General features: G+C 40.3%; 1 protein-coding gene across 1 annotated transcript; it reads left to right on the forward strand.

The window, feature by feature from the left end:
* Positions 1 to 40: 40 nt before the first annotated feature.
* Positions 41 to 12063, forward strand: rinl (Ras and Rab interactor-like). The gene is made up of 11 exons (XM_044353592.1): positions 41 to 1418; positions 1700 to 1865; positions 5293 to 5404; positions 6027 to 6099; positions 6475 to 6563; positions 6762 to 6844; positions 7478 to 7709; positions 8547 to 9233; positions 9410 to 9727; positions 9841 to 9972; positions 10754 to 12063. Coding segments are annotated over exons 1-11 (2289 nt in total). The 5' UTR covers positions 41 to 1416; the 3' UTR covers positions 11149 to 12063.
* The last annotated feature ends 2709 nt before the right edge of the window (positions 12064 to 14772 follow it).

Below are 14772 nucleotides of genomic sequence, written 5' to 3' on the forward strand. Positions count from 1 at the left end.
AGACCAACATTTAATGAGTTGATTCCTTTGAAATTTTTTCTTGTGACTGGTAGCTACGGTACCACCATCTGAAGTGATTGCTGTCATAATTAATCCCCCATATTTTCCCTCTTAGAGTGGTTGCACAATTGAGAAGTTGAGTGTTAATGGCCACTTTGGTGCTACTTTGCAGCTGTATAACCTACTTTTTGCACATTGAAATGTGCTAACAAAGTGTTTGCCTGGTGACACGTCTTTATTACATGTTTTAAATTGTATTTTCAAGTCAATGTGTATTTTACATCTCAATCTCATTTTTTTAAAATAACGAACTGGTTGCAACAAATGTCATAAAGAAAAAAATGGCAACAAAGTTGTTCACCTCTTCAGCTCACGGATTAAGGCCTGTGATTCCAACTAATATCATGTTTTTCCACTGGTTTTATTAATTTTAAAGTGATCATTCCTGTCCAACACTTCAAAGGTTAATAGTTGGTTCTGGTTTGGCTTCTTGGAACCAGCTGTATTGGTTATTGCCCTCTGTTGATAACATTGTTGGCAGAATGTGGTTCAAACAGAAAGTGGAACAGTGCTGCATGTAAAAGGAAGACCATGACACTTGTTGCCACGGAAATGTTGACCAATCATCAACACCTCTAACTGTGGTTTCCGTGATAGGCAGGACTGTTGGACAGTCAGCAAACCAACCTGCAAGTGCATGCGATAAAATTAAGACATGAAACCCCCTTCGTGAATACAAGACATCCAACTATCTCTCTGTCTCTCAACTCATTTTTCTGTGTATTTACACCTCTAACTGATGGACTCAAATTTGCATCTTTGTGTTTTTCTACAGCTGCAAGATAAAATCTGCAACACATGAGAAACACAGATAATCTCAGAGTTGCATTTTCAGGACCGCTGTCTGATCTCAACTTTGAAGTCTTTACCATTCATCATTTCAGAGTAGAAGACAGACGGCGCTGCAGAGAGGAAAAAATAGGCACTGCTCTGTCTTTCCATTGTTCATAATGTGCACAGAGCTGGGTTAACCACATGCACACTTGAGGGGAGGGCGAGGACTGCAGTGATCAAAGATCAGCTGAGCAGTTTCACATGAAAATTGAAAGTGCATTAAAAGCCAGCATGTGCGGGAGATAGATAGAAGGAGACAAACGTGGCATCCGTACAGCAGTGACCTGAAATGTGAAATACTGAATATTTTAAAGAATACAGAACATATAACAGTGAACGCCTTGGGGATGTTTTTGAGGAACATGTGAGCTTCCTATTTAAGCCCCATTTGAGCTCTTAAGCAATTTTTTGTACCGCGCAGAAAGCAGGAGTTCAAGACAGACAAGATTGCAACATGTGGAGAAGTTTTCACATAGTGTAGAGGAGAGAAGGAGATTCACATGAACTGAACCAGCCCAACACATGTAAGTATCAACCATTGTCATGCCATCCATTAGCTTGTGTTGAGTGTGTTGAGTTTTAATTTATTTTTTGTTATTATTAAAAATGAATGTCCAAAAAAGCCTAATCTTAAATGAATCTATAAACTTCTACCTACCTGATAAATCAACATTTTAACCCCATGATTTTTTGTCTCAAATCATGAGGGCATCAGCAGTTTTATTCTGTTTTGTTGCTAATTGGCTACTGTTTAAGTACATGTGGTTGTACATGAATGTAAATGTGTCCATATGTCTGTGTCCAGGGCGGTTCACAGTGCAGTTAATGGGACGACAGCCATCCCATGGAGGAGCAGCAGGAGGAGGCTGACGCTCCTGGAGCAGCTGAAGGGCTGTCAGGAGGCCTGGTGTCCTGGGTCACCCTGGGACAGAGAGGCGGCCCACGCTGCTATCTGTGGAACACCTGCTGGGGTGAGCTGTCCTCCTCCTCAATACAAAGATCAATCAATCAAGGAGTGTTACCCTTGACATGATAAATTATGTCTAATGCCGTTTCACTACTTTAGGGAATTCATTGAAATGAGTGAGATCACTTGATCCACACATTCAAGTGAATTCTTGGCTTTTCCAAACTTTTAAAATTGCCTTTAAATTTAGAATTTTTAAGATAAATTAGCTGGTGAGTGGAATATAAAAATTGATCTTCAGTGTCTGAGTTTTCACACACTTGAGGGCATTTGGTAGAGTTCAAACCTCCTCCAACACTGAATAATTCTCAGTTTTTTAGAAAAAGGTGCAGCCTACACGCTGGGTGTTTTTCTATCGCAATCCAGTGAATTTGCAGATTTTGGGTTTTGCCTGAACCACGAAGTATTATGACCAAAATTCCAAATTCAGATCATCATGAAAGTCTAATGAACTGGCCTTTGGGCTAAGGGCTCACTGTCCACATCCAATCTTTCTACTTTCCCATCTCTCTGTGTGTCCTCTTTTTCCTCCCTTTTACTTTCTCTCCCTGTTCCCTTCATTCATTAAATTTATATCATCCTGTCATCGCTTGGTCAGTTTGCTACTTATCCATCCATCCAGTGTGCTTCACTTCAATTTTCTGTAACAGCAGATGTGCCCTTAGTCTGACTGAGTGCTGACATGCACATATCTGCGAAACAAAACTAGTTCCTTTTTCTATTTGACATCTGACAATGAAAAAAAAACACTACTTTTGGGGCTAAATGCAGAAGTAGTTTAGAATAAAAGCGTGTGCATATCAGGGAAATGACATTACAAAATGAACTGCAAAGTGTGAAAAACTCCCGCAAAGAGAGAACGTGAGTAGGAAAGACAAAGGTAGATTGTGTATATACTGTATTGATGATGCTTTTTTTTTGTTGATTTGAAAGCGTGACACGCAAATAATTAGCCAGAAATGCAAAACTCTAACTGGCAGAGTTAACGCATTGACTTGTGAGTATGTGATCACAGCGAATGGGAAAGAGTCTGTTTTTTAGTGCAAATACTCTCAAAGGGAAGCTAAGAGTTTTAACAATGTCCTTATGTACATCACAGTTGTTTTAGTACAGCTGAGTTTTCTGAGTTCAAATACTAAGCTAAACAAAAAAGTTCATTTGTTCATTTCTGCTTGAATGGTTTCCGACACGTCTTCCTATTAATCGAGTCTATGAGTGACTAAAAGTTGCCTCTATGAGTCAACGGAGAAATATTTGTTCGTATAAACATGTTCAGATGCCATGATGTGTTTCTGTGTGTGTTCAAAGTTTGGTGACTTGCAGTGAACTTGTCTCTATTTCTGTGCAAGCTGAGCATAAAAGCCACTTCCTCTGTTTGTGTATAAATGCGTGCTGGTGTTTGAGAACACTCTGAATTCAGTTGTGGTGATGTAACTCTATGAGTGAGCCGTTGGTTTGCTGTACTTTGGATTGCATGTGCTTTGTTTTACCCAAGTTAATTATGTCTAAATTTACAGTTTATTCTGTTTTAGTCGCCGTTTCCAAAAAGGCAATCTGATAAGATCATGATCGTGTGAAGATATTCAGACCATTTGACTTCAAAAACTCAGATAAGATTTGATTGATGTCGGGCAACACACCCAAACGACCCCGCAACTGTCATTAGATTGTAATTCAAATGTTGCAAAATTGAGATTGGTGCATGGAAACATGTGACTTTTTTTTTTCACTTTTTTCCAAGTGAGCTCCTCCCACCTCAAACCTGTGTGAAGAGCACAGAGGAAAACAAGAGATCTTTCATGTGAAATAACCAAGTGTTGTAACTTTGACAGAAAATTGTGTTATTGTGTTTTCTTGTAGAACCCCGTCACTCATAGTAAGATGCTGATTGAGAAAATAGATTTTAGGGGCCTTTTATTTAAAATAGATTAAGTTTCTTCCTATATCTATATCCAGATATCTAAAAATATCTATTTGGAGTAGCCCTTAATTATTCAGTGAAAACATTATTGCAAGAATCTTTGCAAATGTATTACAAATTGAAGTACAGATGCAACCATGCCAGTGGCTTTGTGAGGCTGTTTTTAGATACAGTGGTGCTTTGAGCTCAATACTAAAGTCAGCATGCTAACATGCTCGCAGTGACAAACAATTTGATGTTTAGCATGTTCACCATCTTAGTGCTTGTTAGCATGCTAACATTTGCTAACAAGCACTTAACAGAGGCTTATGGTATTTGTTCATAAACCATAGTATTGGACAAATTAAAATGTTGACCTGATGATGGCACTAGATGAAAACTTAACGTATCATTACTATTAATTCTGAGGGGAATGTTCATTTCTGTAGCAAATTTCATGGCAATACATCCAATAATTGTTGAGACATTTCACTCAGAACCTCAAATTTCAAACTCATGGTGGTATGAGAGGAAAGACAGGGGAATCACCAAAGTCAGTAGGCTTCTTTGACTGGAGACCATGAATGTTTGAACCAAATTTCATGACAATCCATTTAAGTAGTTGCTGAGATATTTCAGCCTGGACCAAAGTAGCGGACAGAGCGACCGGCTGACAGACTGATATTGCCACCCCTGGAGCTAGCATGGCTAAAAGCAGGTACTGCTGATTTCATAGTTATAACCATTCCTAGCAAGCATGCCGGCAGCGTGGCAATGGGGATGCTTCTCAGCAGCAGGTATCAGCCAACCGGTTACAGATTTGGTAACGCTGAACAGAGGAACCCTAAAAAGACTCAGACTTTAACTCCACTTTAACTCCACACAAGAGATGTTAAAAATAGTTTGAGGGCATCTCTATGAAGACTTAAAGAAACTGATCACATCCTAAACATCAAGTATATTCTTGACCTTGTAAAAAGCAGTTTGACATAACAATTTCCACTCAAGGTCCACTTACTAGCTAGCTTTTACCTTAGTTTTCAATTATATCACATGAGATATAAATATAGATGCAGTTGTCATACAGATGGATCAAATCAATCAAACCCTGCTGTGAAAAGTTGGTAGGGGCATCCTCAAGTGGACTCGAAACTGTCATTACTGCCACTGACAAAGGTTTTAATTGTATAATTAATAGTTTAGTTATTTTAATATATTTGCAAAAGAAACACCTATAACACAACAAAAGCCACTGTGGGTCCAAACTCAGATAGTATTAACCAGCCACTATAGAGTCATATTTCTCAAGCCCCTTATTATTTCTCAGCACTTATGAACCCTTGGAAATTTGTGGTGTATGTGACGTTGAGGTTGGTCATATCAACAACCTGCTATGACTAACTTTCAAAATCAGACCTCTCTACCCTGCTGTGTAGTTGCCAGTATGAACATTTAGGAGAAAACGGCTTCCTGCTCAACAAGCTTCCGTAACACTTCTGATACTGAAATGAGTCACTGTGTCTCCCTTCAGAGTTTCCTGGTTGTGCGGGACTCTGCGACATCTCAGCCCAGCCTTCTGTGCGTGTCTGCTGGAGGAGAGCATGAAGCAGTTCTTGATTATGATATCAAATGCACAGAAACAGGTATGGACTGACTACATGCAAATATATTTCTTTCTGTATGTGTGCGTGCGTGCATGTGGGCATGGTTCAATTACCAACTTCCTTGTATTTTACATTTAGTGGTTATTTAATGAATCATTACTTCTGCCAAAACGGACAGACTGATAAGACAGATAAACAATTGCAGTAACCCAGCAATGTCATAGTTTTCCTTTCTGCTGTTGAATGTGAGTGTAAATACAGCACAGATCACAGAAACAGGCAAAGTTTCTACAGGTAATCAGATATGAATTAAACCAAACACGCCTCCAGGGAACTTTCAAACTGCAAATTCTGGTTCTTAAAGTGTTTATTCCCATCTTTGTTACTTATCTGATCTACAGCCAGATTTACTCCTACTTCTCTGCAGAAGCAACCTGCTCAGCTTTAGAAACCACAAGGTATCAGAAAATAACAGATGTAATTGTTGGTGTGAAAATAAAACTGATGCAACGGTTGGTCACACTGGCTAATTTTTTAGAAGTCCCCTTTTAGGTTTCCTGGTTCAAGTGTCAGTATGTTTCCAGGAATGTCATTTTTCGACTAAACATTTTAGACTGAGAGCACAGTAATGCTACCCACTCTCTCTCTGTTTCTCTCTTAGTCTTCCAGTTGTCTGAGTCTCGTCTGTCTTTCTCGGACTTGGCTCAGCTGGTGATCTTCTACTCTCTGACCAGGTAAGGACCTGCTGTATCACTGATACCTTTTTATTTGTTGAGTGTAATTAAAACGTCCACATTGACCCTAGATACAGTATATCATAGAGCTAACAAGCAAACAAGCCTTTAGTAAACATGTGATATTGAATTGCTGATATATTGCTATGATTATATGTTTGTTTTTTTACTATGACTAACCACATTATAAAAGCTCCCTAAAATATCCTAACTCCAATTTTTATTATTATTTTTTTCATATTTTAAAGTTAGTTGAAAAGCTAATCAGCAAATGCTTGGACTGCAACAGAACTGTGACCATTTCAACGTCTATGCAAACTTGTAAGATTAGCCATTTAATATATCTAATCTCCCTCATCTCTTCCTCTGTGTCAGGGACGTGTTGGCTCTTTGTCTATCCTTTCCTCAGTGGATCTCCAGTGTAACCGGGAGGAACAAAGATCGTCTCTCTCAGCTTGAACCTCGTGAGTCCTTCCATATCTGTGTCTTACTCTTGATCCTCTCCCAGGAGAAGTATTTCAAAAATCTGAAAAGTATATTTGAGTTTTCTATGAATCAGTGATCCTTTTTTACCGTTTGATTTGTTGCCATTGACCAACCGACATAGCTAAAGTGCATTGGGAATCATGTTGTTTGATAGAAAGCTGTCTTATTTAATGCAGAAACCTGGCTTTGTACACCACCTGACCTGCAGACTGATGAAATGACCCAAAGGGAGCCAAGCACTGTAATGTGCTCCATACAGGTTTGTGTATAGTGGTGCAACAACTTCCTTATTTCCTTGTGCTTGCAAGTGAGGCAGCTTGTTTCTCAATACCTTAAAGCTGCATCTATCAATATTTTTGTATTAATCATGGATCAAATGACTATGTTTAATGTGGAAGGGGTCATTTGTAGTGCTGAACTCACAGAGAATTATCACTCGTCTCTGCAGTTTTACTCAGTTCTGTGAAGCATTTAAGCATTTCTAAAGTTCATTGTTTAGTTTTGTTGGGCCCACATATTCCACTCTCATCAACTAATTTCTAGTCGATAAACAGCAGCCAGACAAAGTTAATGGTTAGCTGGAAAATGTAGTGGAGCATTTAGCAGTTAAAGAGCCACACAGAACTACATTCATCTACATTCAGGTCTCCAGAAACAAGACTCAAAATGAAAGCTAATGTTGGTCTCTGTCTGCTGGATGTGTAAATAGGCTTCTATTTGCTATCAACTTTGCCATATCAGCTTTATAAGGTGGATAATATGTCAATTCTGTGCTTAAAGCTTGTCCAGCTGCCCCCAAGTGGCCCAAAAAATAAATTAATACAGCTTTAAATTGATGGAGTACAGTGTTGTCACACCATCTTAATTCATTACTGTTTGTGTGTTTCTGTAGTTGACGTCCACCAACGGAGCCCTGTGTGTCATCAATCCTCTCTATCTTCGTGAACATGGAGATGAGTGGCTGACAAACCGGACAGCTGGTGTTCAGTCCCCCACACAGCCATCAAATTACAGGCGAGAGCGACGCCTCAGCACCACCCGTACATGGGCAGGGGCAGGGATACAGAGTAAACGAGCCATCTCATTGGACCAGGAACCTTCTGCTGCCATTATTGAGAGCTCAGGTCAGGATGTGTTACTTTTGTACATAAATGTAGAATTTATTTAGAACTCTGCTGTTACTGCTGCTCTTAAGGGCCAGTCCACCCAAATTACAAAAAAAAGTACTTTCTCACCTACATGTAGTGATGTTTGACTATGCACGTAGTAATAATAATTTGAAAAAACTCAACAGCAACAGCACTCTTTGATAGAGAGAAGGATAACACTTATAAATCTTTACACTAAATATGAAGCTAAACAAAACAAAGCAATTAACTTAGCTTAGCATAAAGACTCGATGCAACAGCTTGCCTGGTTCTGTCTGAAATTTTTAAAAATCCACCAGCACCTAATTTCTGTATATTCTGTAAAATTTTCAATTTTTGTTTGTGTAAGGATCAGACAAACTAGATATAATGTATTCATTAACAAAATATAGAAGTGCTGGTAGTGGATTGCTTTCAGTATTTGTGCTAAGCTAATCGTCTTGTGGCTGTAGCTTCATTTTTAGCAAACAGACACAGGAGTTGTTGCATTCTGCAAGAAAACAAATAAGCAAAAATCTCTGAAATGGGGATCATTTCTTCACTATTTCAAAACAGATAAAACGGAAACAGTCTTTATATAATTTAGGTGAACTGACCTTTAAATACAATGGTAAATCACATGTGCAGTTTCACTTTATGTGGAAAATTTTGAAAAAAATGGGTAAGAGTTGGTCCCACAGTGTGTTTCTGTGCTCCAAAACATTATTGATTCTGTCATATATGTATATATCAGTTACTCTGTCCAGGTTTTTATGTGGGTTCAGTTAAGTCACTGCCCATGTGGTGTTCATAATCTCTGTTTGCTATGTCCAGGTCTAATCAGAGCCCAATCAGCAGATTCACCACCATTCTCCTCAACATCAGCTGCCTCAGCAGGGGTGGTCCTCAGGAGACCCAGCCGAGATTCTGTCTCCAGCTTCTCCGACAGAGAGAGCACTGAGAGCTTGCCCTGCATGCCTGTCAGTTTTGACAGCCCAGCATCTGAGCTGCAGTACCATGGCAGCCCAGTTCCTCAGTCTCCTCACAGGGTGTCCTGGATCGAGGATGGAGTCTGGCTGCCTCCACCCAGGCCTTCCTCCTTTCTTCAGCCCCCATCGCTGGAGCTCGATTCATTGTCAATCAGCAGCATAGAGGAGGAACAGGAGATTCAGACGCCAAGCCCCACACCCCACCACCCGTCGGCGCACCGGTTGGCTGACAAAGTCATACATCGCCTCTCAGCGGTGGGTCAGGCTCTTGGCGGGCTGGTATGTCAGAAGAAAAGACTAATCAATCGTGTGCAGGAGCTGAGCGAGCGGAGAAGTGGGGCGTTTGCAGAGGCTGTAAAAGGATTTGCAGAGATGACACTGAAAAAAGGGGCTGATCCTGGGGGGGTCACGGGGTCAGAGTTCTTACAGGAAGTGAGGTCATCGCTCACATCATTGAGGGAGACACTGTTGGACTATCCAGAAATCCAGGCAATATTGGATGGCATAACTGACTTAAATGACTCAGAGATTGGTGAGTGAGCTGACAATCACTTTGACAATACATTAATATAAATGTACGTTTCAATACAGTGTTCATTAATATAATGACAGAACATATGTTGTTATCTTGCAACTCAGTGGATCATTGGTTAGTACTGTTGGCTCTCATCAAGAGGCCTCTAACTTACTTACGTACCTTTTCTTTAGACTCCTTGGTGGAGCTCTCCCTGCACAAGGTGGCTCTGAAGCCCGTGTCCACACACCTCTACTCCTGCATTTACATCTCTCGTACCAATGACGGCAGTCTTGAGGGACTCCAGAACAACCTGCGTGTGCTGGAGGAGAACGGGGTGAAGGAGCTAGGGGGGTCAGCAGGAGTTGGAGTTCCTGACTCTGTGACCCTGGAGCGGATCCAGCAGAGGTGGGCTAGTATGCATGAAGCCTACTCCCCGAACAAGAAGGTCCAGATCCTGCTCAAAGTCTGCAAGAGCATCTACCACAGCATGAATGCTAATGCAACCTCAGGTAGTCCAGAAGAGAGAACCTCTCTTCATATGCTAAATGTGGAAATCACAGTAAAGTCAAAGTCTCCTCTTCTCTTTCTATCCTAAACTATCCTGTCCTCTCCTCTCACACAGGTGTGGTGTTTGGAGCAGATGACTTCCTGCCCTGCCTGACATGGGTGCTGCTGCGTAGTGAAGTGGTCACCTTACAGCAAGACACAGACTACATGATGGAGCTGCTGGACCCCACACAGCTACAGGGAGAGGGTACGGCAGATGCACTCATCCTGCTGCTTATACACAAATGACCACCAAAATACACTGTAGTGGATAGGTTGGTTGATTCATAAGCTGGCTTGAACTTAACTGTAAGTGCTAGTGTTGTGGAGATTTACGCATCACCAAATCAAAACAGTTTGCAACTCACAAACTAGTTCTAAAGATTAGCTGGTAATAAATGTTTACACCCAGTAACTGCTACATAGTTGTAACTTTTGCATAGCTGACTGAGCCAGCTGACAAAACTAACATAACTACGACCAGTTTATCTGACCTGACATTTGCAATTCAGTTTAATAATGATGTAAAGTGGGAAGATTTTAAATGACATTTAAAACAAAAATAACTCAACATATCTCAAATGACAAAATATGGCAATGATGGTTTGCTAATAACCAAATAATGTCAGCTAGATTAGCTTAATCAGATATTTCTCACTCAAACCGCTTGAATATCACTAACTTCTTAACTCACATACTTCTTAATGTGTACATAAAAACATCTCCAAGCTAATACATTGCTTAAAGTGTAATGGTCCAACCAGTTTAAGTAAATCACTAGATTAAAACTAGCTAGTAATCATTTAGAAATTAGAAAGGACTTTACATACAAACTTGGTGAAGTGTTTACGAATAGCCAGTGCAAATCAATCCTTTCTAATTTGCTCATTTAGTAGATGGTTTCCCACTGATTATAGAGATTTAGCTACTGCTAAGTTACAATTAGAACTCACAGACCATCCCTCTTTCTGTATTCCCCATGTCAACAGGAGGCTACTACCTTACAACTCTATACGCCTCTCTCTACTACATCAGCAGCTTCCGGCCACGCTTGGCTGCCCGTCAGCTCAGCGTTGAAGCCCAACACTCTCTCAATCAATGGCATCGCAGGCGCACCCTGCACTGCAACCAATCTCGTCGCAGCAAGAACCGACGGACCATTCGCAGGCAGGTGTGCCGTGACAGGGGCTCACAGGACTCTGAAACAGAGACTGGGAGTAAAGGGGAGAGTAAGAAAGAAAAAGATTGTGTTGATGTTGAGTCTCAGCAGCAGACAGAAAGCAGCACAAATGCTCTGCAGACGCTGAGGGAGGAGACAGCGAAAGGACAGCAGCAGCAGACTCTGCTGGAGCAGGAGATGAGGACAAAGGAGGGCCTGAGATAAAAAACATTATGACCTTTGGACCACACATTTGAAGATGGTGAAATTACCTCAGCATTTTCTCACTGGGTTGAACCCTCCCTGAAGCTTCCACATAAACTCCCAGCATATCCCATCATGCCCATCATTCCTCCTCTAAAGAGGCCAAAGAAAGCTAAAGATCAGTGTCATTATCACACTGGTGTCAGTGAATTATCAAAATGTGTGTTACTTATTATACTGTGGTATTAGTTTGAGGATCCCAACCTGGCTGTCGGGAGGTCACAAAATCTAAAAGGGACAAAGAAAGAGGAAAAAAAATCTGCTTAATTTTTCAGACTTTTCTCAAACTTTTTTCTTGTCAGGTACTGGATATTTACATCTCTTCAGGGTTCTAAAAACCTTTCAAATTAAACAATCTGAGTAGGAAAAATCACCCAATTCATGTCCACACTTAGGCCATAACCTGAAATGGGGGGTCACAAGTAGTGACACTGCATCAGTTTGAGAGGTCACAAGCCAAAGAAGTTGGGCGGTGTGTTTGAGTTGAACTGTAAAGAAGAGAAGTGTTCGTGTGTTGTTGAAACCACATAAAAAAAATGTATTGTTCCTTTTTAGCTGATAATTTGGTGACTTTTGTACATCAAATAATTGATCACATTGATCCATTAATAGTATATTCCCAATCATCAGCCATCAATCCACTTTTTTCCCAGATATGCAGTGAACATAAGAAGGCTTAAATGTTATTTGATGCAGGAGATTTGTCAAACCTTATTCAGAATACTGATAACGCTCATATTTAGGTTACATTTTGTAAGGTGCAAAATCATTTGGGATTTTTTAATATGCTTATTAATTTAATCTAATGCAATTTTTGACTTGTTAATATATTAATATGAAAGTAACAACAGCTAATAAACACAATTTCAAAATGAATGTGAAAGTGTCTGCGTGTCTGCTGGATGTATAATTAGGTAACTGTTTGTGTTAGCCATTATACCTCATGTGAAAGGTATGTTTTTTCTGTTTTCTTTCTTCTGCCTCAAGGATGCCTAGAAAATCTAGTATCTAAATTAAAAAATTTAAATAATCTTCACCATAACAACTTGATATTAGGTATGCTTGTATAAATGTTGTACAACCTTTTATTGCAAGAGCATGCCCTTTGTGTTGACTCCGTTCCTCCCTCACTTAGTGAAGTCTTTCTTATTAATCAAGATTAAATTTAATACTGTTGAAATACCACCTGAGCTTTAGCCTTTTCTAAATTTATATATATGTACTGCTCCATCCTTGTAAATTTATTTAAAAAACAAAAGTGCATATCAAAGGTTTTACCAAGACAAGCTCACCTAGAAGTAATCCACAAATATGTGTTTTCCCTTTTGACCACTAGAGAGCAGTATAAACCCTCTTGTGAGTAATACAGCCTGTAACCTCTTAAAATGTTTTCATTCACAGTCTGTAGGATAAAGGACACAAGTTATGTTTTAATTGAAGCACCATATTTGTACTGGGAAATATGTGACACAGAGCCAAGAATAAAATCTGGTTGATATATACGGTTTTAAAATATGCTGACAAACAATATCAGTCTGTGTTGTAACTCCTGTCCAGCTGGTAGATCCCAGTAGATTTGTTTTTTGAGATTCCTTCTCACATGTGAGTTATAGGTGCACATACACATGTAGCCTACACAACACACACACACACACACACACACACACACACACACACACACACACACACACACATGCCTAGATTTATTGGCATTCCTAAACTCAATTAGGACTCCAGCAGTTTATCAACCAATTTGTGAAACACTATACTGTCAGCACAGGTCAGTGTCTCTGTTTGTCAAGCTGTGGAGCAGAATCGTCTAAGTAAAAGTCCATTATGCTGATCTTACTCAAGTTAAGTTCTCACAATATCTATGCATAATATCTGAAATATTTAAGCAGTTGTTTTAGGTTGAAATTTCAATGTGAAATGCAACCAAGAGTTTGTAAAATTTACTGTAATTTATTTTGGTCGACACACTCTTGCAGAGTATTGAGTCACTTTTGTAAAATCTATAAGGCTAAGAAGGATGTGGAGATTGTGGTCAGACATCAAGATAAAAAACAAACCTGATAATATGCAAAGTGTGATAAGTGTGATAAGGGTTATTGCAACTGGCTCACCTTTACAGGTACTGTGCCATCTGTTAGCCAGTGGCATTGCTCTCTCCTTCTTTACCTCCCTCAAGGCATCTCCTTCCAAACTGGTCTGAGTTGAGTGGCTTCTGCTGGTTTTCATATGGGCACCCCCTTTCCTTGATGTTTTGTCGATTTAAGTCCATGACATCTCGGGGGGGCCTGACAGTAGAACCAGCATTCTGGTACCAGCCCCACTGTCCACCACTCAACTCTATGATGCTGTTAATCTGTCGCCAGGTTAGTTCCACCACCACTCATTCTGCTTAATCCAGATCCACTGGAATGCTGCCTCTACCTGCTTGGTGATGTTGGCTACAAGCTGCTTTCTAGCCAAGCAGTCCAAGAGCTCTCCAGACCGACTGCCTTACAAAGCCCCCTGCAGCCACCTTCCATCTGTTCTGTTGGCTCTTGAAGACGAAGGCCTGATATTTCTTTAGCTTGCGTTCATGTGCCTCCTCCATCCTCTCCTCTCAGGGAACTGAAGCTCAATAAGAACCACCTGCTTGGTACCTTTGAACCAGAGGACAATATATGGTCTGAGGCTAGTGTGGGTTCTCTCTTCTGGGAATTTGAGCTGCTTCTTAAGGTCTATCCACATCTCCCAGTTGCTTGCCATGGCCAAGATCCCTTTGCTTCTCATCTCTACTGCTGCACTGATCCCCTGACCTGAGAAATTGGATGAAACAAGGGCCATAACAAAGTTGTTTTGGCTTCTTTCTTGCCTGCTCCACCCCAGCAGCCAAATGTATTAGATTCTGGTCATGTCGCTACTGGAATTTCCCATCCGCGAGACTTGACTGCCACAAGAAGAGGACATGCTCAAGGTTGGCTGGCCTTCCGCAGAGTGTGCAGCTGGGGCTCTCTGCCAACCCCCATGTTTGGACGTTTGATGGCGTAGGCAGGACCTCATACACGTAACACAACAGAAACTTGATTCGGTGCCCTTCAATGCTCCAGATGTCTTGCCAGGTCAGTGCCCTCTCTCAGATGCTCTCTCACCTTGTCCAGCTGCCCTATTTATAAGACTGTTCATAAGACTACACTGTGCAAAATTAACAACTTACAACAATAAAACAGATTACATCATACTTTCAAATCAGGTCGAACTAGATACCAATGAATGCATCAGTCAAGAAATAAACAAAACAGTTGTAATAGTTGAAATGTCTTAATTTACCTGCATTTAAGAAGTTGGAGCACTAAAGAGTGATGAAGAAGCAGGTCATTAAAGAAAGAAAGAAGTAGCAGCTGAAGTTGAGGCAGTTACTGTAAAGGAGTTAGATGTCACGTTTATTATTTTACTTTCCTATTGTTTATCAAATGTATTTTAATATTTAAACTAGCTAAAAAAAATTTTTGTTTTATTTCAAAAAGCACTTTGAACTGCATTTTGTGCATGAAAGGTGTTACATAGATAAAGTTTGCACAGAGAGAAGGTAAACTGGCA

The sequence above is a fragment of the Thunnus albacares genome, chromosome 6, assembly GCF_914725855.1.
Source record: "Thunnus albacares chromosome 6, fThuAlb1.1, whole genome shotgun sequence".
Classification (NCBI taxonomy): domain Eukaryota; kingdom Metazoa; phylum Chordata; class Actinopteri; order Scombriformes; family Scombridae; genus Thunnus; species Thunnus albacares.

What these genes read in the sequence shown, in the direction of transcription:
- rinl (XM_044353592.1), top strand. An exon ending in TCTCTCTCAGCTTGAACCTC is followed by an intron (nt 6,564 to 6,761) that starts GTGAGTCCTTCC and finishes TATTTAATGCAG; the next exon opens with AAACCTGGCTTTGTACACCA. An exon ending in CTTAAATGACTCAGAGATTG is followed by an intron (nt 9,234 to 9,409) that starts GTGAGTGAGCTG and finishes CCTTTTCTTTAG; the next exon opens with ACTCCTTGGTGGAGCTCTCC.